At 47.1% G+C, this 22,739-nt stretch overlaps 2 protein-coding genes across 2 annotated transcripts in view; one reads left to right on the top strand and one right to left on the bottom strand.

Moving 5' to 3' along the window:
* The window catches only part of LOC120450087 (aminopeptidase N), a 277,790-nt gene that overhangs the window by 243,755 nt on the left and 11,296 nt on the right, over window positions 1-22,739 (bottom strand).
* Window positions 1,211-5,526, top strand: LOC120450089. Its single transcript, XM_039632881.2, has 3 exons — window positions 1,211-4,574; window positions 4,626-5,097; window positions 5,154-5,526. Exon 1 carries the CDS (start codon window positions 1,211-1,213, stop codon window positions 2,897-2,899), a length of 1,689 nt encoding a protein of 562 aa, XP_039488815.1. The 3' UTR covers window positions 2,900-4,574; window positions 4,626-5,097; window positions 5,154-5,526.

Here is a 22,739-nt window from a genome sequence, read left to right as displayed (position 1 = left end):
TCTCATGGCGAGGATCGCAGCGTTGGAGAAGGAGCTAGAGAGAGCGAGAGTCACCAATTGCCCGCCAAGGGCCACCAATTGCGCGACAAGCCCAGCAAACCCAAGCGCAGTTGGCGCCAATAGTGGAGCGTCGGGGCAGCCGCCATCTTGGAGCGGACCGCCACTACTCACTAATGGAGAGGCATCACATAACGGGGTCGGGTCGATTCCCTATAACGGTGCCGGTGCAAGCAGCGCGGCATGCACACTGCCTTCATCTTGGAATGGACCGCCATTGCTAACGACTAGCAACAATTTTGTGGCGCCACTGTGTGCAACAAGTACTGGGAAGTCAGCCTATGGATTCCTGCAACCGGGCTTGAGCGTCCACAAAGTGTCAACAGCATCGCCACTTGTCTGATCCTACGCCTCGATGTCGCCGAATGGAATGCATGGAGCATATGGACCAAGGTAGCTTCCGGACTTGCCTGCATTTGGAGGGCAGCCTGAGGAGTGGCCGATCTTCAGTTGTGTGTTCGTGGAGACGACCCGAGCGTACAACTACACGGACCTGGAGAACAACCAGAGGTTGTTGAAGGCGCTGAAGGATGAAGCTCGTGAGACAGTGAAGGCGCTGCTGATTCATCCCGGGAATGTCAGCGCCGTGATGGAGCAGCTGCGCTTCAGGTTCGGCCGACCGGAGCAGCTCATACGCAGCCAGCTCAACAGCGTGCGAGAGGTGCAGCCGATTTCGGAGCACAACCTGGCGAAGATTATTCCCTTCGCGACCCGAGTGAGCAACCTGGCAGCCTTCTTGCAGTCAGCGAAGGCGGAGCAGCACCTCGGGAACCGAACTCTCATGGAGGAGCTTGTGGCCAAGCTTCCCAAAAGCAAACGAGTAGAATGGGCCAGGCATGCTGCAACGATTGTGCCCTTTCCCACTGTAGTCCACTTCAACGCGTGGCTACAGGAATACGCAAACGTGGTGTGCAAGGTTTTGGACGGCGAGGGAAAGGAGCCGAGGCGTCGAGTTCTGCATGCGAGCGTCGACCACAACGAAGGCGAACAGGATGATCGCCATGGAGGTTCTCCCATCTGCCGAGGACAACACGGAATCACGAATTGCCAAGAGTTCGTTGGAGCTTCGCCGCCTGGAAGGTGAAGCATTGTGAAGAGGCACCGACTCTGCTTCACATGCTTACGAAGCGGGCACGCCACCAGATCCTGCCATATGCAATCTGAGTGCCAGATTAACGGATGCCGGAGGATGCATCATCGTCTGCTATATGGCGCGGACGAAGAGCGAAGGCCGCAGCAACGAGGTGGTTTCAGACGCCACGGAGGGAACCAGCAACCAGTTCCCAGACGCAGCCCGGCCAGGATGCCTTCGCGACGAGATGGTCACAGGGACCAAGAAGGAAACCAGCAGCCAGCGGTTTTCAAAAACAACCTGGGGAGAAGTGCTCCGCGTGAAGCGGGACTGCCCACCCAAAGGAACCTAAGCTGCATTGACCCTGAAGGAGGACGCCTACTGCCCGTTACGCTATACGGAGCCGGTCGGAGGGTGGATACATATGCGCTCCTGGACGAAGGATCCTCGGTCACGATGATCGATGACGAGCTGCGAAGGGATCTTGGAGTACAAGGAGAGCGTCGGCAGCTTAACATCCAATGGTTCGGAGGTAGGGAAGCCAGAGAGCCTACCAACGTGGTGAGCCTGCAGATAAGTGGAGTCGGTAAGACCACTCGCCACGCATTAAAAAACGTTTATGCCGTTTCAAGCCTGAGTCTGCCGATGCAGACATTAAGTCGACAGGATGTCCAGGGAGTGCAGAGAGATGCGCGTCTGCCGATGAAGCCTTACAGCAACGCAGTGGCGAAGTTGCTCATCGGTCTGGATCATGGACATCTCGGATTGCCACTTAGAACGAGGCGGTTCTCTAGAGAGGGACCGTACGCGGCCGCAACCGACCTGGGCTGGGTTGTGTTCGGGCCTGTAAGTGGGCAATCGACCATGCCATCGCCGAGGTCCTGCCTACTCGCCGTGTCAGTGGACGACACAATGGAGCAAATGGTGGAGGACTACTTCGACGTGGAGAACTTTGGAGTGAAGCCCGCGCCACAGGTCGCAGCTAGCGACGATGTTCGGGCCCAAAGGATCCTCGAAGACACCACGGTGAAAGTGGGGCGTCGCTACCAGACAGGATTGCTCTGGAAGGACGACCACGTTGTACTGCCACAGAGCTACAAGATGGCGTACAAGAGGCTGGTCAACGTTGAGAGGAAATTGAAGCGCAACAAGCCGTTAGCGCAAGAATATGACCGGATCATCAAGGATTATGTACTTAAAGGATGTGCGAGAATGTTGCAGCCGGATGAGGTCGCGGTAAGGAGCGATCGACTTTGGTATTGCCCATACTTTGGTGTCGAAGACCCTAACAAGCCCGGCAAGGTGCGGCTTGTGTTCGATGCTGCAGCCAAAGTTGGAGGAACATCGTTGAATTCGGCGCTGGACAAAGGGCCTCAGCACTATAAGCCTTTGCCAGCTGTGCTCTTCCACTTCAGAGAGGGAGCAGTCGGAGTCTGCGGTGACATTAAGGAGATGTTCCACCTAGTTCTGATCCGACCCGAGGATAGATGTTCCCAACTATTCCTCTGGAGAGATGGCGACGACGACAGAGATCCAGACGTCTACGAGATGGACGTAATGACCTTTGGAGCAGCATGCTCGCCGAGTGCTGCACATTATGTCAAGACTGTGAATGCCCTGAAGTTTCGGGATTCGGATCCGAGAGCAGTCAAGGCCATCACCGACTACCACTATGTCGATGATTATGTGGACAGTTTCGCTACAGAGAGCGAGGCTATCAGCGTATCTACCCGTGTGAAGGAGATACACGCGTATGCTGGATTCGAGTAGTGCCAGTTTTCATCCAGCTCGCCCACCGTGGAGACGGCTTTAGGACCTGGACGAGTCAAGAGCGTCGGATGGGGTGAGGCTGAAAAGAAGATCCTCGGAACGCGTTGGCAAGTAGCAACGGATGACTTCAGGTTTAACGTGGAGTATCATCGAGTGTCCCTACGAAAAGGGAATATTTGAGCCTGGTGATGTCGACGTTTGATCCCCTGGGATTCCTGTGCTGCCTCATGATTACAGCGAAGCTGCTGCTGCGGGAGATCTGGAGGCAGAAGATCCAGTGGGACGAACCACTAGCGAAGGCTCTTCCGACTTGTCTTAGAGAGATGGACGCCGTGGGACATTTTCGATGTCCTCTCCACTACTTCGGACCTAGTTCTATGGACGGACTCGAAGACGGTGCTGAGGTGGATCGGCAGCACGCACCGCCGTTATAAGCAGTTTGTCGGCAACCGAGTGGCGGAGATTCTGGATTCGTCGAAGGTTTCTCAGTGGAGATGGGTGCCTACAGCCGACAATGCTGCGGATGATGCGACGCGGTCTCAGAGAGGAGTCGACCTTAGCCAGGAATCAAGGTGGCTAAGAGGACCTGCGTTTTTAAGGCAGCCAGCAGCCAGCTGGCCGGAGCCTGAGCAAGTAATTGAACGCGTTCCAGATGTGCCGGATGAAGAAGAGATGCCCAGTGAGTTTGCGGCAAACAATTTCGTACTCCCGTTTCAGAAATTCTCGAGCTTCAATCGCCTGGTGAGGACCACAGCCTGGGTCTTACGGTTTGCGCGCCGGTGCCGCAAACAGAAAGGCGATCTCGAGGAATACGGCCTTACTGCAGCAGACTGTGAGGTCGCAGTGAACCTGTTGGTCAGACAGGCACAACTAAAGTCGTTCCCCGACGAGATAAGGTCGGCAGAAGCTGGAAAGGACGTCGCTAGCTCGAACGACATTCGAGGGTTGGTGCCCTACTTGTACGAACATGGGATTCTACGAGCCTACGGCAGAACGTATTCCTGCGTAATTGCGATCAGGAACTTCGTCTGCCTTAGAGAGCCACTACATAGACTGCGCAGCGATAACAGGGAAGCCATACGCTTTGCATGCCGTACAGTGCGAGGAGGCCCATCATACTGTCACACAGGCACAGTCTGACGGAGCTGATTGTGCGACACTTCCACGCCAGAATGATGCATCAAAACGTCGATGCTACAATTGCGGACGAGATTCTGGGTTACGAAGATAAGGCGTGTGATGAGGTGTGTTATCTCATCGGGCAACGAGTGCAAGTTGCAGCGAGCTCGGCCGATGCTGCCAATAATGGGACCCCATCCAGAAGACAGATTGGATGCGGGTGGATGGCCATTCAAGTACACTGGAGTGGACTACTTTGGGCCACTGTTGGTGACTGTGTCCCGTCACAAGGAGAAGCGTTGGGTCGCCTTGTTTACGTGCTTGACGACAAGGGCGATTCATCTGGAGTTGGCGCATGACCTGTCGACGTATTCCTGCGTAATTGCGATCAGGAACTTCGTCTGCCTTAGAGAGCCACTACATAGACTGCGCAGCGATAACAGGGAAGCCATACGCTTTGGTGACGTGTTCGAGATGGAGAAGATTCAGAGTGAGTTGTTAGCCGTAAAAATTTCCATTTTTCATTATCGCGCGAAAGCTTGGAGGACACACTGCGGTGAGCTAAGAATAAGTAAACTCCAACTGTAATAACCCTTAATCCTAACAGAATAAAACGAGCCTACATCCACGGAATAGTCTGCCCTTTCTTTCGGGATCCATGGTGGAGTAGCCGCTTAAAGGCAACTCAGTTCGCGCGACGATATCATAGTTTTCAATGTTTTAGATATTTATCGCCTTGTGCCCATCACTTTTGCTACTCACTTTTGCACATCACTTATATGAAATATCAGTGAAGTGAAGGCATATACAATGTCGAGACATACAATGTCGAGTTCAACAATAAAATTGTTGAATTTGCATGCTGCCGCGAATGCAAGAACGTAATTGCATATGCACCTAGGCATGGAACGGGCAATTGGAATTGTGTTTTGGCGACAAATGAAAATGCCAACCAACCCAGAATTGATTCGCTTTCATTATTTGCCAAAAAACGGTGCCCAGTCGTGTGATGAAAATTCTGGAGAGAAAACAGCTCGCATTGGTTGGAAAAGATCTACATTCGTTTTCCGTAACTGAAGGTAAGTACAACAAAAATAGTCAGATGTTGTGAAAGATTCATTTTCTCAATTGGCAGGCAATGGCGTTCGCGACTATGGCCAAGAGCTTTTGGATATTGGATCAGTGTATGGCAAATTGGACTTCGCTGATTTAGTCACATCGCGCAAAACGTTGTCATCTACAATTATGAGCCGAGAGTACGAAAGCCTAAAAAGTGAAGTGCGGTCCAAAATAAAAGGTCAACAGTTGGCATTTACAACAGATATGTGGACGGACGACGACACGCAAAAAAAACTTCATTTCGCTGACGGCTCACTACGTGGATAAGTCATTTAAGCTGCAAGTGGCTTTGCTAAGGATAAAAGAGTTCACAGATGATAAGAAGACAGACGAGAATATCCTCAATATCGTTAAGGAAATTTTGGTAGAGTAAAGTTCGGATTCTAAAATCGATAAATGTATTTTTGTTACGGACAATGGTGCAAATGTGGTAGCTGCATTTAAAAGCTACAAAAGATTATCGTGTGCATGCCACAATTTAAACCTGGCCATGGATGACATATTTGAAAAAAATCCTCTTTCTCCAATTAAGTCCTTAATAGAATGTTGCAAAAATCTTGTTAAATATTTTAAACATTCGCATTTGAATAACAAACTGTCTAAGACCTTAAAGCAAAAAATACGTACGCGTTGAAACTCGGTGTTTATTATGTTAGACAGCATTAAACCAGTAAAAGTAGAAATAAAAGTAATTTTATTAGAGAGAGATGAGCTCAATCGAATATCCGGACTAGATTTATCATTGCTCGAAAGTTTACTGCATTTTTTAAAACCGTTTAATGATTGTTCGGAGGCACTAAGTGCCGATACGCAACCTACCATGCACACTTTTTGTTTGTGGTCGGAGAAATTATTGAAGGTCTGCGCCACTGAAATGCTCGATTGTGAAATCATAATGCAGCTAAAAAATAATACGCTAAATACTTTAAATAAAAGATTGGCACCATCAACGGCACATTATGTTGGCCTCTTCTTAAATCCTCCCTTCAAGGAAATGCGTTTCTTATCGCCAAAAGTTAAGGAGAATGTCATGGTAACGGTCAAAACAATGCTTTCAGAAATGATAAATGATGAGGAGGCATCAAATGAGTTTGTGGAATTAAGAACTGCAAGCCAGATGACCCAGGACTGTTTGCAGAATTTCAAGATTACAAATTTTCCAAAAAAACCAAAGTTACAATTAAATTCTTTTGATATTGAAATCGAAAAATATTTAAATGGCTGTGCAGCCATTTCAGACCAAAATGTGTTAGAATTTTGGAAATGTAGTGACCTCAAATTAATGAAAAGACTTGCCCGTTACATTTTAGCCATTCCGGCATATTATAACACTGTAATAATTAATAACTATATTGAACTTAACTAAATTTCTTTGTATATGTCATACTATAAATTAAAAAAATTGCATTGGTTTTTTTTTTGAAATTTTCGTGTTTGGCTTGGGCCGGGCCGTGCTTTTTCCAAAAAAGTCGTGCCGGCCTCGTGCTTTCGTGCTCGTGCCGGGCCGGGCCTCAAAAAGTAGTCCCGCGCCCACCTCTAATCGGAAGTGTCTTCAGGGAATCTTCGAATATGCTTTCGCGAAGATTATGGTTGGGTTCAATTTACACCACCGACCTTGCTACCATTTAGTCTTGCCGCAGTCTTTTTCTGATTTAATTTTTAAGTTCATTTTTTGTTAGTTTCATATTCGTTTCAATAGGATTTCTTAAAATTAAAGTATGTGTGGACGGACAGTTGTGAAATAGAATCCGTCCCACCCCATCGCTGAAAGGACTAGGCACCAGAGGATTCAACCAGCCATTTGAGAGCCCAAATCACAAAAGGTTTGGGTAAAAAGAGGGTAACATAACTTCTGACTGAATTAACTGTATTCACGGTGCCTGGACGACCGTTATACCAGTCCACGATAAGTCGCTTAATGGATCAGATCATACCAACAGATTGTAGAGCTCAACTTCGCCCTGACAGGATTTCAGGGTATGCTGCATGTAGAGGTGCACGCCCTTATAGCGATACTCTTCGTTATGCTCGTCGGAATTGGCGTAGGTTTTTTTCTACCTCAGCTGTACACTTACATAAATGAAGAAAATAAGAGCTTTACTCAAACTTAGATGGTGGACTGATAAGATTCGTGATAGGCTATACCCACAAATGAAGGGAAAATCTGGATTAAGAAATCTGCAACTAGTCAGGCGTTAGGGAAACTTGGATGTTGTGCGCCTCCCTATTCTATACCCACGCTTTCTTGGTAGCAGGTGTACGTTTTCTAATAGCTACCCCTTGTTTAACTGTTATTAAGTTTTATCAAACCTTACACTTTTTGTTGTTTCGATGACGAATGGAATGCTAGACCAAAATTTCATTAACGTATAATTTAACTTCATTCTTTATCTTTCATTTCTCTTATTAGACTTAACTTCAATTTCTTCATTTAGACATTAAATATAATAGTAAATTTAAATAACCCTACGACCTTAAATCGAATATTAAAATAAAAAAAAAATATTAAAATATAAGCTTACATCATAATCAAAGAAAACGTATTTACTTATTTCAAATTTCATTAAAACCAAAACAAAAACACGCAAGAATAATGGTTACGCCGCTCGGCAGTTCTTGCGTCGATACTCTATGCGTTTTAGCTCCTGAACATTCCCTTCTACGTATTCTCATTCACAATATTTACTCACTTAGATTGTAAATCTCATTTGTCAGCATTGTCAGAGTTTGAAGAAGGCACCGAACAGAATGTAACTGGAAGCCTTGCTAGGTGGATTTCTAGATTGCAACAGTTTAAATTTAGCTTTTCGCATCGAGGAGGAAAATATAATATTTTTGCTGAGCCTTGCTGTTGGAGGAGAAACATTCAAATTAGCTATTGCTTTACAATAATTTGCCTTTTATCGGCTTTGTCGCTTCCTCAGCTGATAAATGCTAATATGCACTGTGTATCTATGTAGAAGAAGGTGGTGTGAGCGGTGGCAAGCTCGAAATTTGTTAACTTTGCATTTTGAAACAGTATGACCTTTTCGCAGACAATTGATACTGTGAGGAGTCTTAAAACTCCCCACAAATTCGGAGATCGGGGAGGAGATCGGCCTAGCAACCGAGAAGACGGCTGGGATGCGAGAGGAGTCAAAGGCGGTCAGGTCAGACGGCAAATAATGGACCTTGGACCACGGCAAAGCGGAGAGACCGTGAAGTAAAGGTACCGCGCTGGACCATGGACTCGAAGCGGCCAAGGACACAGAGGTCGAACGGTAACGGTGTGGACTTTGGACAAGCGCAAAGAGGACACACCGTGAACTAATGGGACACGAGTTGGACCTTGGACCCGAGCGAGCCGAGCGCAAAAGGGAAATAGCGTGATCCCCGCGGCCTATAAAAAGGAGACGCAGGCGCGGCTTAAGGGAGTCGGTCAAAACTAACGGGTCATACGAGCAAGGGGAGAGCGCGGTCGCGAGTCGCGCAGTCAGGAAACAGGCGTAGGTGTTGTGAGGTGCGATAAATCCTGGAGTATCTGCGGTACTACCGCGAGGCTATGCTTCGCAGGGCCAGGATGCGCTCATTTTTCCCTACCTAGGATCCTGTTGACTCCGAGCGGCTTTCTCTCTTTCCGCTGCCCGCAGCCTCTTCATCGCCACCGCAGCGAAGTTGCTGATCTGATCCCAGAACGTCTGATCCGAGATCATGCGCTCCCCTAGGGTAGAAGGGTCCGATACATCCTCCATGAAGCCTTCCCTGTCGCGGTCGAATCGCTGGCAATTAAAGATGATGTGCTCAGCCGTCTCGTCGACGCCGCATTCTGAGCAGTGGCTGTCGTCGTCGTGGCCAAACCTAGCCAGGTAGCTCCTGAAGCATCCATGCCCGCTAAGCATTTGGGTGAGCCAAAAGTTCACCTCGCCATGCCGTCTTCGCGTCCATGCGACCACATCCGGGATGATCCTAAAGGTCCATCTTCCTTTCGTCGACTGCTGCCACCGTCTTTGCCACCTTTCCAAGCTGTTGGTTCTGGCGTTGGCTTTTATGGCTCGCTTCTGGGCCGAGCTGCACTGTCCCACAATCTTCTTCACCTCGTGGTGTATCTCCTTCGCCTCCAAGGCCAGCAAGTCTATGGGCAGAGTTCCCGCTATGACTTGGGCTGCGTCGTCTGAGATTGTCCGAAAGCCGGAGCACACCCTTAGGACGCACAGCCTGTGCGTCGATTCAAGGCCCGTTATGTAGGACCTCTTCTCCGCAGCTTCCGCCCATATTGGGGCTGCGTACAGGGCTGTTGCCCTGCAGACGGACTGTAGGAGAATTCTGCGTCCCTGTCTTGGGCCCCTGCAGTTGAGCATTATTCGCGCTAGAGCCCTAGCGACGCTCGACGCCTTCCTGTTCGCTTCCGCCAGATGCTCCTTGAACGTTAGCCTAGTGTCTAACAAGACCCCTAGGTATCGAATTGCTCGCGCCGACGTGACCGTGGTGTCTCCGACTCGGATGGTGGCTCTCTCTACCTGCTTGCGGCTAGATATAAGCACTGCCTCCGTTTTGTGGTGAGCAATGTCTAGGCCGACCGCTTGGAGCCACTCCACTATGATGCCGATTGCTGCATTCGCGAGGCTCTCGGCTTCATTAACGGTTTTTGCCACGATTACCACGGCAATATCGTCAGCGAAGCCAATCACTTTGGTTCTCCCTGGTAGTGGCAGCCGTAGCACACCATCGTACATTGCGTTCCACAGCAGCGGCCCGAGAACCGAACCTTGGGGGACCCCGCAGGTCACCCTGTGCTCAAGTGTGCCTCCGTCTGTGTCGTACAGTAGCACTCTGTCGCTGAAGTAGGCCTTGACTATGCCCACCAGAGCGTCCGGTACCCTTAGGTGCTGTAATGCTCTTATGGTGACGCCCCATCTCGCTGTGTTGAACGCATTTTTTATATCCAATGTTACCACCAAGCAGTAATATTGCCTTCGAGGCGATCTCCTTGACCGTTGCTATGGCGTCCACTGTCGATCTCGCCTTCCTAAAGCCGAACTGCATTTCTGAGAGGTCCCCTGCAGCGGAGATGGCCTCGTGCAGTCTGAGGCTGATACAGCGTTCGAAAGCCTTGCCGATGTGGTCGATCAGGCATATCGGTCTGTATGAGGATGGGTCCTCGGGCGGCTTGTTGGGCTTGGGGAGCAGTACCAGCTTCTGTCTCTTCCAGCGCTCTGGAAAGAAGCCTTCCGTGAGACACTGGTTGAAGACGGCTGCGAATGCTTCCGGGTGCTCGTACATTCCAAGCTTGACGGCGATATCTGGGATACCGTCCGGCCCTGGCGCCTTCCCCGAAGGCATTTCCTTTGCGACCTCGCGTATTTCCTCCGGTCGGAGCGCTATCTGCGACAAGTCGCTTGGAGCCGCGTGAGGAGGTTGCGGGTCCGAGGACACCATTGGAAACAGGTGTTCCACGATCGCTGTCATCGTGGCCGCGTCGCCTGCTTTTAGAGGTTTCGCCTGGCTTAGCTTTTTAACCACTATTTTATATGCTGAGCCCCAAGGGTCCTGCTCGGCTGAGTCGCATAGCTCCAAGAAGCATCTCCTCTTCGACTGCTTAATGAGTCTCTTTAAGGCCCTTCGATTGTCGGCGTATTCTTGCCTCAGAGTCTCGTTGTTGGGGTAGCCGTGCTCCCTTTGCTGCCGCCGTCTTGCCCGAAGGCAGGTTCTGCGAGCCTCCGCGATCTCGTCGGTCCACCAATAGACTGGTTCCCGGTGGCGGTGGTGGATCCTTGACACCCTCATGCTTGCTGTGCATGCCCTCTCGACTGCTCTAGTCAGGCTGATTGCGCTTGCCGCTGCGTTCTCACCGATGTCTGGGCTCCCAAATTCCCTCAGGAACGCGTCCCGCTGGAGCGTCTTTGGGTTGAAGTGCCTCTTCGCTGGTGGGGCTGTGAAAGATCCTCTGCTGGTGATGTCGCAGATAATCGCCTTGTGGTCACTTGCCGTGTAGGCATCGCTGATGGACCATTGTGCGCGCTGGAAAAGCGAGCCACTGCAGTAGGTCAGGTCTACTACCGATCCTGCTCCAGCTCGGCTGAAGGTGTGCTCCGTTCCCGTGTTCAGAAGAGCTACGTCCATAGACGCGAAGGCTTCCTGAAGGGTACGCCCTCTTGCGTTCGTGTGGACTGAGCCCCACTCCTCTGCCCAGGCGTTGAAGTCCCCAGCGATGACCACGTTTCGCTCTCCTCTTGCGTCGTTAGCCAGCTCATCAATAACTGCCGAAAATTCCGGAAGGGAAAGGCGTGGCGGTAGATAACAGCTGTACAGGCACAGGTCGCCAACCAGCCCCCTTACAAAGAATGAGCCAATGCGCATGTTTCTTGGCCGGCTTGTCCCGTTGATTAGGATCGCGGCGCTTCCTGTACCGTCCAATATGTAGTCAGACCCGGGGGTTTTTCTATACGGCTCGCTTATTAGCGCTACGTCGGCTTGGACTTCGCGCATGGTTTGGCTCAACAGATGGTGCGCCGCTTCGCAGTGATTTAGGTTAATCTGGACGATCTTCATTTCCTCGGTGGCTTGGTGCTCATAGCACCACATCTCCTGCTACCCGCAATATGCCTAGCGTCGGCTCTCCTGGCACTGGTGCATAGGAAGCACTTGGCCTCTTGAGTGCAGCTAGCAATCTTGTGCCCGGTTTGTCCGCACTTGAGACAGCAGTCGCTGCGATTTGCAGTGCTCTTGCAAAGCGCTGCAATATGGCCGAGCTCAAGGCACTTGAAGCACCTGGGTCTGGAGTCGCTCTCCTTGACTCTACAGACTGTCCATCCCACCTTCAGCGTACCCTTGGCAAGGACCGCCTGTGCCTCGCTGCACGGCAGGCCCACTACTGCCGTTTGGGTGTCCCTGAAGGAAGATCGGAGGCTTTTCAGCTTAATCGAGCTTGCCTCAACTTGGAACTGGTCCACCAATGCCTTTGACAGGTCCTCTATAGCGACTAATGGGTCCAAGTCGCAGATCGAGAGGAATTGCAACCTCGAGTCTTGCGTCAGAGCTCGCACAGATGCGACTCCATCCAGCACCGCCTCCAGATCGCTCTTCATTAGCGATGCGCTCTTCTCTCCATCCCTGCTTAGCTCGAGCAGGAGGTTACCACTAGCTGTGCAGCGAACCTTGTGCACGTTCCTTCCCAACTCCTGCAGTTGTCCGTCGCTTCGCCTGGTGACCAAAGCCAAGACCTCGCTGTAGGTTTTTCCCTTCGCTTCGACTATGACAGCGTCGGGTCTCCGCGCTAGGCGTGCCTTCTTCCTAGTCTCCGCCTTCGTCCACGTGTCCGGCTTCCCACGGCTTGGGACTCCCGCTGGCTGAGCCGGGATTTGCTCCGCTGCTTTCACCTGCTGTCTTGGGGGGCTCGCTCTCTTATCCACCGGCTTCTTTCCCTTTGCCGTTTGGTCCGTTTGCACGAAACTGTCCCTTTTTCGCCTGGGGGTGGTCTGCTGCGACTTTTGCTCGGTCTTCATTCGTTTGTCCCCACACTTGGGGCATCCTGGGAGGGCGTGGCGCTGTTCGTCCTCCATGTCCAGCCCCGGCTGGCGTCTTCTTGGAGGGCCTTCATCCTGGCGAACATCGCCTTCATCTGCACGTTTATGTGCCTCACCTGCTTCACGTTGGTCAGGTTTATCAGCTGATCCAGGACCCGTCCGATTTCCGATAGCTTGTCGGCGCAGCGGATTTGCCCATCCGCCTTCGTCCTCTTTGGAGGTGTACTGCGGATCGAGCCGGAGGGGCTGCTCGGGGTCCTTGCCCGCTTCGGCGTGTCCTGACCATCTCCCATCTCGGCCAGGACTGACCCACCAGTCTGTGGTGGCCCAGGTGATCTTGGTAGGATCGGCGAACGCAAGATCTTTTTACTGCTTTGAAAAGCTCCCGCGTTGTCCATTTCGCTATAGTGTTTGCTTGTTGCGATCACTGTCGAGGCGGCCAAGCTTGCCACCACCTCGCCAGGTTGGTTTAGAACGTGGTTTGGGGCCTCCAGAATCCGTGCCCCTGCCGTGGGATTAACCACGGGTGGATTTCCAACTAAGTGGTTGCCACCTGGAGTAGTAATGTTATTTACCGACATTCCTCACTTGGATGCATTTTATCCCTACTGCCAGGTTTATGTTGCAGATTTATCCCTTCTGCCAGGGTTGGATTTACTGCCGGCCACTATGGCGCAGACGCAGACCAGGTAGCCGCCCACTCTGGGTCAGACGCTCCGTGGATTTTTGGTGAGAATGGTGTGAAGGGGAAAGGGTTTTATTCGGTGGGAGTTATACCGCTCCTGCTCGGTCGCCAGAGCCCCGCGTTAGCGGCGGGGTTGGCTGTTGGTCCGCTCCTTGACCTTTGACACCTCTTATTTCCTAGCCCCATCTTGTTGGTTCTATTTTCGCAAGGATTTCATGCGTTGCTGGCAAGGATTCTCGTCAGCAGCCCAGGAAAGTATGCTACGTTTAGAGACGAGATCGTTTGGCTAGTTATGTAGCAATTTGCTTCTGATCAGTAGCATTTCCCTAGAAGCGCCACCTGTGGTTGGGGTCGCCTTCGGCTGTGCAGCGCTGCCAGACCGGTAGCCTGAGCCGTTTTCCAACACTGGTTTAGCAGCTGAGAGTGAGATCAGCTGGTGTGACAGTGCATCTCTAATTGCACACATGGAAAAGCGGACGGAAGAGAAAAACCGGAAGAGAAAGCTTCGAATTTTCTCACCCTGACCTGTCCCATGGGCCTGGAGATTGGGTCCGGCTGGCAGTCCATGGACCTCTGGAGAGCAGTCTTCCGCGGGTAAGTGACCGTGGCCGCGGCGCTAATGCACGCTGTCACCCATTGGCGCGTCCACGCTGGCTCAACGCGGAAATTTTGGGGTTTTTCCGGGAGCGCTAACGCGACGCGTCCGTCATCAAACACTTCACACACACTTCACATTTTCTCAATTGGCAGGCAATGGCGTTCGCGACTATTGCCAAGAGCTTTTGGATATTGGATCAGTGTATGGCAAATTGGACTTCGCTGATTTAGTCACATCGCGCAAAACGTTGTCATCTACAATTATGAGCCGAGAGTACGAAAGCCTAAAAAGTGAAGTGCGGTCCAAAATAAAAGGTCAACAGTTGGCATTTACAACAGATATGTGGACGGACGACGACACGCAAAAAAACTTCATTTCGCTGACGGCTCACTACGTGGATAAGTCATTTAAGCTGCAAGTGGCTTTGCTAAGGATAAAAGAGTTCACAGATGATAAGAAAACAGACGAGAATATCCTCAATATCGTTAAGGAAATTTTGGTAGAGTACAGTTCGGATTCTAAAATCGATAAATGTATTTTTGTTACGGACAATGGTGCAAATGTGGTAGCTGCATTTAAAAGCTACAAAAGATTATCGTGTGCATGCCACAATTTAAACATATTTGAAAAAAATCCTCTTTCTCCAATTAAGTCCTTGATAGAATGTTGCAAAAATCTTGTTAAATATTTTAAACATTCGCATTTGAATAACAAACTGTCTAGGACCTTAAAGCAAAAAATACGTACGCGTTGGAACTCGGTGTTTATTATGTTAGACAGCATTAAACCAGTAAAAGTAGAAATAAAAGTAATTTTATTAGAGAGAGATGAGCTCAATCGAATATCCGGACTAGATTTATCATTGCTCGAAAGTTTACTGCATTTTTTAAAACCGTTTAATGATTGTTCGGAGGCACTAAGTGCCGATACGCAACCTACCATGCACACTTTTTGTTTGTGGTCGGAGAAATTATTGAAGGTCTGCGCCACTGAAATGCTCGATTGTGAAATCATAATGCAGCTAAAAAATAATACGCTAAATACTTTAAATAAAAGATTGGCACCATCAACGGCACATTATGTTGGCCTCTTCTTAAATCTTCCCTTCAAGGAAATGCGTTTCTTATCGCCAAAAGTTAAGGAGAATGTCATGGTAACGGTCAAAACAATGCTTTCAGAAATGATAAATGATGAGGAGGCATCAAATGAGTTTGTGGAATTAAGAACTGCAAGCCAGATGACCCAGGACTGTTTGCAGAATTTCAAGATTACAAATTTTCCAAAAAAACCAAAGTTACAATTAAATTCTTTTGATATTGAAATCGAAAAATATTTAAATGGCTGTGCAGCCATTTCAGACCAAAATGTGTTAGAATTTTGGAAATGTAGTGACCTCAAATTAATGAAAAGACTTGCCCGTTACATTTTAGCCATTCCGGCATATTATAACACTGTAATAATTAATAACTATATTGAACTTAACTAAATTTCTTTGTATATGTCATACTATAAATTAAAAAAATTGCATTGGTTTTTTTTTTGAAATTTTCGTGTTTGGCTTGGGCCGGGCCGTGCTTTTTCCAAAAAAGTCGTGCCGGCCTCGTGCTTTCGTGCTCGTGCCGGGCCGGGCCTCAAAAAGTAGTCCCGCGCCCACCTCTAATCGGAAGTGTCTTCAGGGAATCTTCGAATATGCTTTCGCGAAGATTATGGTTGGGTTCAATTTACACCACCGATCTTGCTATCATTTAGTCTTGCCGCAGTCTTTTTCTGATTTAATTTTTAAGTTCATTTTTTGTTAGTTTCATATTCGTTTCAATAGGATTTCTTAAAATTAAAGTATGTGTGGACGGACAGTTGTGAAATAGAATCCGTCCCACCCCATCGCTGAAAGGACTAGGCACCAGATGATTCCACCAGCCATTTGAGAGCCCAAATCACAAAAGGTTTGGGTAAAAAGAGGGTAACATAACTTCTGACTGAATTAACTGTATTCACGGTGCCTGGACGACCGTTATACTAGTTCGGGCAATATAAATCGCCGTCCACGATAAGTCGCTTAATGGATCAGATCATACCAACAGATTGTAGAGCTCAACTTCGCCCTGACAGGATTTCAGGGTATGCTGCATGTAGAGGTGCACGCCCTTATAGCGATACTCTTCGTTATGCTCGTCGGAATTGGCGTAGGTTTTTTTCTACCTCAGCTGTACACTTACATAAATGAAGAAAATAAGAGCTTTACTCAAACTTAGATGGTGGACTGATAAGATTCGTGATAGGCTATACCCACAAATGAAGGGAAAATCTGGATTAAGAAATCTGCAACGTTTTCTAATAGCTACCCCTTGTTTAACTGTTATTAAGTTTTATCAAACCTTACACTTTTTGTTGTTTCGATGACGAATGGAATGCTAGACCAAAATTTCATTAACGTATAATTTAACTTCATTCTTTATCTTTCATTTCTCTTATTAGACTTAACTTCAATTTCTTCATTTAGACATTAAATATAATAGTAAATTTAAATAACCCTACGACCTTAAATCGAATATTAAAAATAAAAAAAAAATATTAAAATATAAGCTTACATCATAATCAAAGAAAACGTATTTACTTATTTCAAATTTCATTAAAACCAAAACAAAAACACGCAAGAATAATGGTTACGCCGCTCGGCAGTTCTTGCGTCGATACTCTATGCGTTTTAGCTCCTGAACATTCCCTTCTACGTATTCTCATTCACAATATTTACTCACTTAGATTGTAAATCTCATTTGTCAGCATTGTCAGAGTTTGAAGAAGGCACCGAACAGAATGTAACTGGAAGCCTTGCTAGGTGGATTTCTAGATTGCAACAGTTTAAATTTAGCTTTTCGCATCGAGGAGGAAAATATAATATTTTTGCTGAGCCTTGCTGTTGGAGGAGAAACATTCAAATTAGCTATTGCTTTACAATAATTTGCCTTTTATCGGCTTTGTCGCTTCCTCAGCTGATAAATGCTAATATGCACTGTGTATCTATGTAGAAGAAGGTGGTGTGAGCGGTGGCAAGCTCGAAATTTGTTAACTTTGCATTTTGAAACAGTATGACCTTTTCGCAGACAATTGATACTGTGAGGAGTCTTAAAACTCCCCACAAATTCGGAGATCGGGGAGGAGATCGGCCTAGCAACCGAGAAGACGGCTGGGATGCGAGAGGAGTCAAAGGCGGTCAGGTCAGACGTCAAATAATGGACCTTGGACCACGGCAAAGCGGAGCGAAGCGGCCAAGGGCACAGAGGTCGAACGGTAACGGTGTGGACTTTGGACAAGCGCAAAGAGGACACACCGTGAACTAATGGGACACGAGTTGGACCTTGGACCCGAGCGAGCCGAGCGCAAAAGGGAAATAGCGTGATCCCCGCGGCCTATAAAAAGGAGACGCAGGCGCGGCTTAAGGGAGTCGGTCAAAACTAACGGGTCATACGAGCAAGGAGAGCGCGGTCGCGAGTCGCGCAGTCAGGAAACAGGCGTGCAGCCGCTCCTTGACCTTTGACACCTCTTATTTCCTAGCCCCATCTTGTTGGTTCTATTTTCGCAAGGATTTCATGCGTTGCTGGCAAGGATTCTCGTCAGCAGCCCAGGAAAGTATGCTACGTTTAGAGACGAGATCGTTTGGCTAGTTATGTAGCAATTTGCTTCTGATCAGTAGCATTTCCCTAGAAGCGCCACCTGTGGTTGGGGTCGCCTTCGGCTGTGCAGCGCTGCCAGACCGGTAGCCTGAGCCGTTTTCCAACACTGGTTTAGCAGCTGAGAGTGAGATCAGCTGGTGTGACAGTGCATCTCTAATTGCACACATGGAAAAGCGGACGGAAGAGAAAAACCGGAAGAGAAAGCTTCGAATTTTCTCACCCTGACCTGTCCCATGGGCCTGGAGATTGGGTCCGGCTGGCAGTCCATGGACCTCTGGAGAGCAGTCTTCCGCGGGTAAGTGACCGTGGCCGCGGCGCTAATGCACGCTGTCACCCATTGGCGCGTCCACGCTGGCTCAACGCGGAAATTTTGGGGTTTTTCCGGGAGCGCTAACGCGACGCGTCCGTCATCAAACACTTCACACACACTTCACATTTTCTCAATTGGCAGGCAATGGCGTTCGCGACTATTGCCAAGAGCTTTTGGATATTGGATCAGTGTATGGCAAATTGGACTTCGCTGATTTAGTCACATCGCGCAAAACGTTGTCATCTACAATTATGAGCCGAGAGTACGAAAGCCTAAAAAGTGAAGTGCGGTCCAAAATAAAAGGTCAACAGTTGGCATTTACAACAGATATGTGGACGGACGACGACACGCAAAAAAACTTCATTTCGCTGACGGCTCACTACGTGGATAAGTCATTTAAGCTGCAAGTGGCTTTGCTAAGGATAAAAGAGTTCACAGATGATAAGAAAACAGACGAGAATATCCTCAATATCGTTAAGGAAATTTTGGTAGAGTACAGTTCGGATTCTAAAATCGATAAATGTATTTTTGTTACGGACAATGGTGCAAATGTGGTAGCTGCATTTAAAAGCTACAAAAGATTATCGTGTGCATGCCACAATTTAAACATATTTGAAAAAAATCCTCTTTCTCCAATTAAGTCCTTGATAGAATGTTGCAAAAATCTTGTTAAATATTTTAAACATTCGCATTTGAATAACAAACTGTCTAGGACCTTAAAGCAAAAAATACGTACGCGTTGGAACTCGGTGTTTATTATGTTAGACAGCATTAAACCAGTAAAAGTAGAAATAAAAGTAATTTTATTAGAGAGAGATGAGCTCAATCGAATATCCGGACTAGATTTATCATTGCTCGAAAGTTTACTGCATTTTTTAAAACCGTTTAATGATTGTTCGGAGGCACTAAGTGCCGATACGCAACCTACCATGCACACTTTTTGTTTGTGGTCGGAGAAATTATTGAAGGTCTGCGCCACTGAAATGCTCGATTGTGAAATCATAATGCAGCTAAAAAATAATACGCTAAATACTTTAAATAAAAGATTGGCACCATCAACGGCACATTATGTTGGCCTCTTCTTAAATCCTCCCTTCAAGGAAATGCGTTTCTTATCGCCAAAAGTTAAGGAGAATGTCATGGTAACGGTCAAAACAATGCTTTCAGAAATGATAAATGATGAGGAGGCATCAAATGAGTTTGTGGAATTAAGAACTGCAAGACAGATGACCCAGGACTGTTTGCAGAATTTCAAGATTACAAATTTTCCAAAAAAACCAAAGTTACAATTAAATTCTTTTGATATTGAAATCGAAAAATATTTAAATGGCTGTGCAGCCATTTCAGACCAAAATGTGTTAGAATTTTGGAAATGTAGTGACCTCAAATTAATGAAAAGACTTGCCCGTTACATTTTAGCCATTCCGGCATATTATAACACTGTAATAATTAATAACTATATTGAACTTAACTAAATTTCTTTGTATATGTCATACTATAAATTAAAAAAATTGCATTGGTTTTTTTTTTGAAATTTTCGTGTTTGGCTTGGGCCGGGCCGTGCTTTTTCCAAAAAAGTCGTGCCGGCCTCGTGCTTTCGTGCTCGTGCCGGGCCGGGCCTCAAAAAGTAGTCCCGCGCCCACCTCTAATCGGAAGTGTCTTCAGGGAATCTTCGAATATGCTTTCGCGAAGATTATGGTTGGGTTCAATTTACACCACCGATCTTGCTATCATTTAGTCTTGCCGCAGTCTTTTTCTGATTTAATTTTTAAGTTCATTTTTTGTTAGTTTCATATTCGTTTCAATAGGATTTCTTAAAATTAAAGTATGTGTGGACGGACAGTTGTGAAATAGAATCCGTCCCACCCCATCGCTGAAAGGACTAGGCACCAGATGATTCCACCAGCCATTTGAGAGCCCAAATCACAAAAGGTTTGGGTAAAAAGAGGGTAACATAACTTCTGACTGAATTAACTGTATTCACGGTGCCTGGACGACCGTTATACTAGTTCGGGCAATATAAATCGCCGTCCACGATAAGTCGCTTAATGGATCAGATCATACCAACAGATTGTAGAGCTCAACTTCGCCCTGACAGGATTTCAGGGTATGCTGCATGTAGAGGTGCACGCCCTTATAGCGATACTCTTCGTTATGCTCGTCGGAATTGGCGTAGGTTTTTTTCTACCTCAGCTGTACACTTACATAAATGAAGAAAATAAGAGCTTTACTCAAACTTAGATGGTGGACTGATAAGATTCGTGATAGGCTATACCCACAAATGAAGGGAAAATCTGGATTAAGAAATCTGCAACGTTTTCTAATAGCTACCCCTTGTTTAACTGTTATTAAGTTTTATCAAACCTTACACTTTTTGTTGTTTCGATGACGAATGGAATGCTAGACCAAAATTTCATTAACGTATAATTTAACTTCATTCTTTATCTTTCATTTCTCTTATTAGACTTAACTTCAATTTCTTCATTTAGACATTAAATATAATAGTAAATTTAAATAACCCTACGACCTTAAATCGAATATTAAAAATAAAAAAAAAATATTAAAATATAAGCTTACATCATAATCAAAGAAAACGTATTTACTTATTTCAAATTTCATTAAAACCAAAACAAAAACACGCAAGAATAATGGTTACGCCGCTCGGCAGTTCTTGCGTCGATACTCTATGCGTTTTAGCTCCTGAACATTCCCTTCTACGTATTCTCATTCACAATATTTACTCACTTAGATTGTAAATCTCATTTGTCAGCATTGTCAGAGTTTGAAGAAGGCACCGAACAGAATGTAACTGGAAGCCTTGCTAGGTGGATTTCTAGATTGCAACAGTTTAAATTTAGCTTTTCGCATCGAGGAGGAAAATATAATATTTTTGCTGAGCCTTGCTGTTGGAGGAGAAACATTCAAATTAGCTATTGCTTTACAATAATTTGCCTTTTATCGGCTTTGTCGCTTCCTCAGCTGATAAATGCTAATATGCACTGTGTATCTATGTAGAAGAAGGTGGTGTGAGCGGTGGCAAGCTCGAAATTTGTTAACTTTGCATTTTGAAACAGTATGACCTTTTCGCAGACAATTGATACTGTGAGGAGTCTTAAAACTCCCCACAAATTCGGAGATCGGGGAGGAGATCGGCCTAGCAACCGAGAAGACGGCTGGGATGCGAGAGGAGTCAAAGGCGGTCAGGTCAGACGTCAAATAATGGACCTTGGACCACGGCAAAGCGGAGAGAAGCGGCCAAGGGCACAGAGGTCGAACGGTAACGGTGTGGACTTTGGACAAGCGCAAAGAGGACACACCGTGAACTAATGGGACACGAGTTGGACCTTGGACCCGAGCGAGCCGAGCGCAAAAGGGAAATAGCGTGATCCCCGCGGCCTATAAAAAGGAGACGCAGGCGCGGCTTAAGGGAGTCGGTCAAAACTAACGGGTCATACGAGCAAGGAGAGCGCGGTCGCGAGTCGCGCAGTCAGGAAACAGGCGTGCAGCCGGACAGTCGGAGCAGACTCAGAAGGTGCGGACACAGTCGACCAGTGAAAATACGTGGAGATACACAGTACATCAATAAAGCTGGTTAAAATCGGAAACTCTGTCTTCTCTTTGGTCGGGCAATCACACAAATCACAAATTTGGTGGCTAGCCGTTGCAAACTCAAGCCTTTCCTTCAGATAGAGGCCCAAACGGGATACAGTTCTGTAGTAAATGATCTGCTGCATTGGACCTACAAGTTTTCTGTGGCTACAAGTGATGTTGCGTCCAAGAGCGGTTCAATATATTTATGTGTATTTTTTTGAAAATAAAAATTTAATTATTTGAATTGAAAGCGACGTTCTAAATTTCAGCACCAGACAATAAAAATCAAATTTATCAAATTTGTCTCCAACTCCGGCTTTGGTTGGCACACCAAAAAAATTCCCCTTAAACTGCACTTTTTTCATGTATGTGTGTCCCTGTCATTATACCCGTTACTCGTAGAGTGAAAGGGTATACTAGATTCGTTAAAAAGTATGTAACAGGAAGAAGAAAGCGTTTCCGATAAAGTATATATATATTCTTGATCAGGATCCGTCTGTCCGTCCGTATTAACGCTGAGATCTCAGGAACTACAAAAGCTAGAAAGCAGAGAATAAGACTCCAGAGACATAAACGCAGAGCAAGTTTGTCGATTCATGTTGCCACAGCATTGGTAGCATTATTTGAATTTAGTACAGCAACATGAATATTGTATGTGACAACATTGTAATAACGAAGGATTCAGAAAACATAACAACTGTTATTGCTGTCTTGTGTTCTTTATATCACCGAGAGTCGGTGAGAGGACTAATTGTAAATTCTCTCACTGAGTGTGACCCGTGCCATGTGTTTGGTGTGTTGCATCCTCCGGTTGTTCGTCCTGTGTACATCACCTGAAGAAGTGTGTGAGCGAGGCTGGACTGGCTATTTGCTGTGTGTGCGAAAGCGCAGGATGGCAAGTGTGACACGAGCAAGCTGCGCAATAGATTTTGGGGACGAGCGAGCGTGCATAAAAAGAGAGAGGTCAGTCTTGGTATAATACAGACGATATTAATATTGAAACGACGACAAGTGGAACGATGTCACCAACGAAGGGAACGGGGCTCGCTGCTCGAGGTGTTAAGAATACTGAATTAACTGACGCTTCAACATATATAACATATTGTATTAGTCTTGTAAATTTCTATCGATTCGCCAAAAAACTTTACACACGCCCACTCTAACGCCCACAAACCGCCAAAAACAGCCAGTGTTGAGGAGTCTCCTGCGCACTTCCAATTGCTGAGTAACAGGTATCAGATAGTC

This window comes from Drosophila santomea, chromosome 3L, assembly GCF_016746245.2.
Source record: "Drosophila santomea strain STO CAGO 1482 chromosome 3L, Prin_Dsan_1.1, whole genome shotgun sequence".
Taxonomy (NCBI): Eukaryota; Metazoa; Arthropoda; class Insecta; order Diptera; family Drosophilidae; genus Drosophila; species Drosophila santomea.
The sequence above is the reverse complement of the archived record's forward strand: the minus strand, read 5'-3'. Positions and strand labels throughout refer to the sequence as shown.

Coding starts and splice junctions, on each gene's coding strand:
- LOC120450089 (XM_039632881.2), top strand. CDS start 1,211: ATGCAATCTGAGTGCCAGATTAACGGATGCCGGAGGATGCATCATCGT.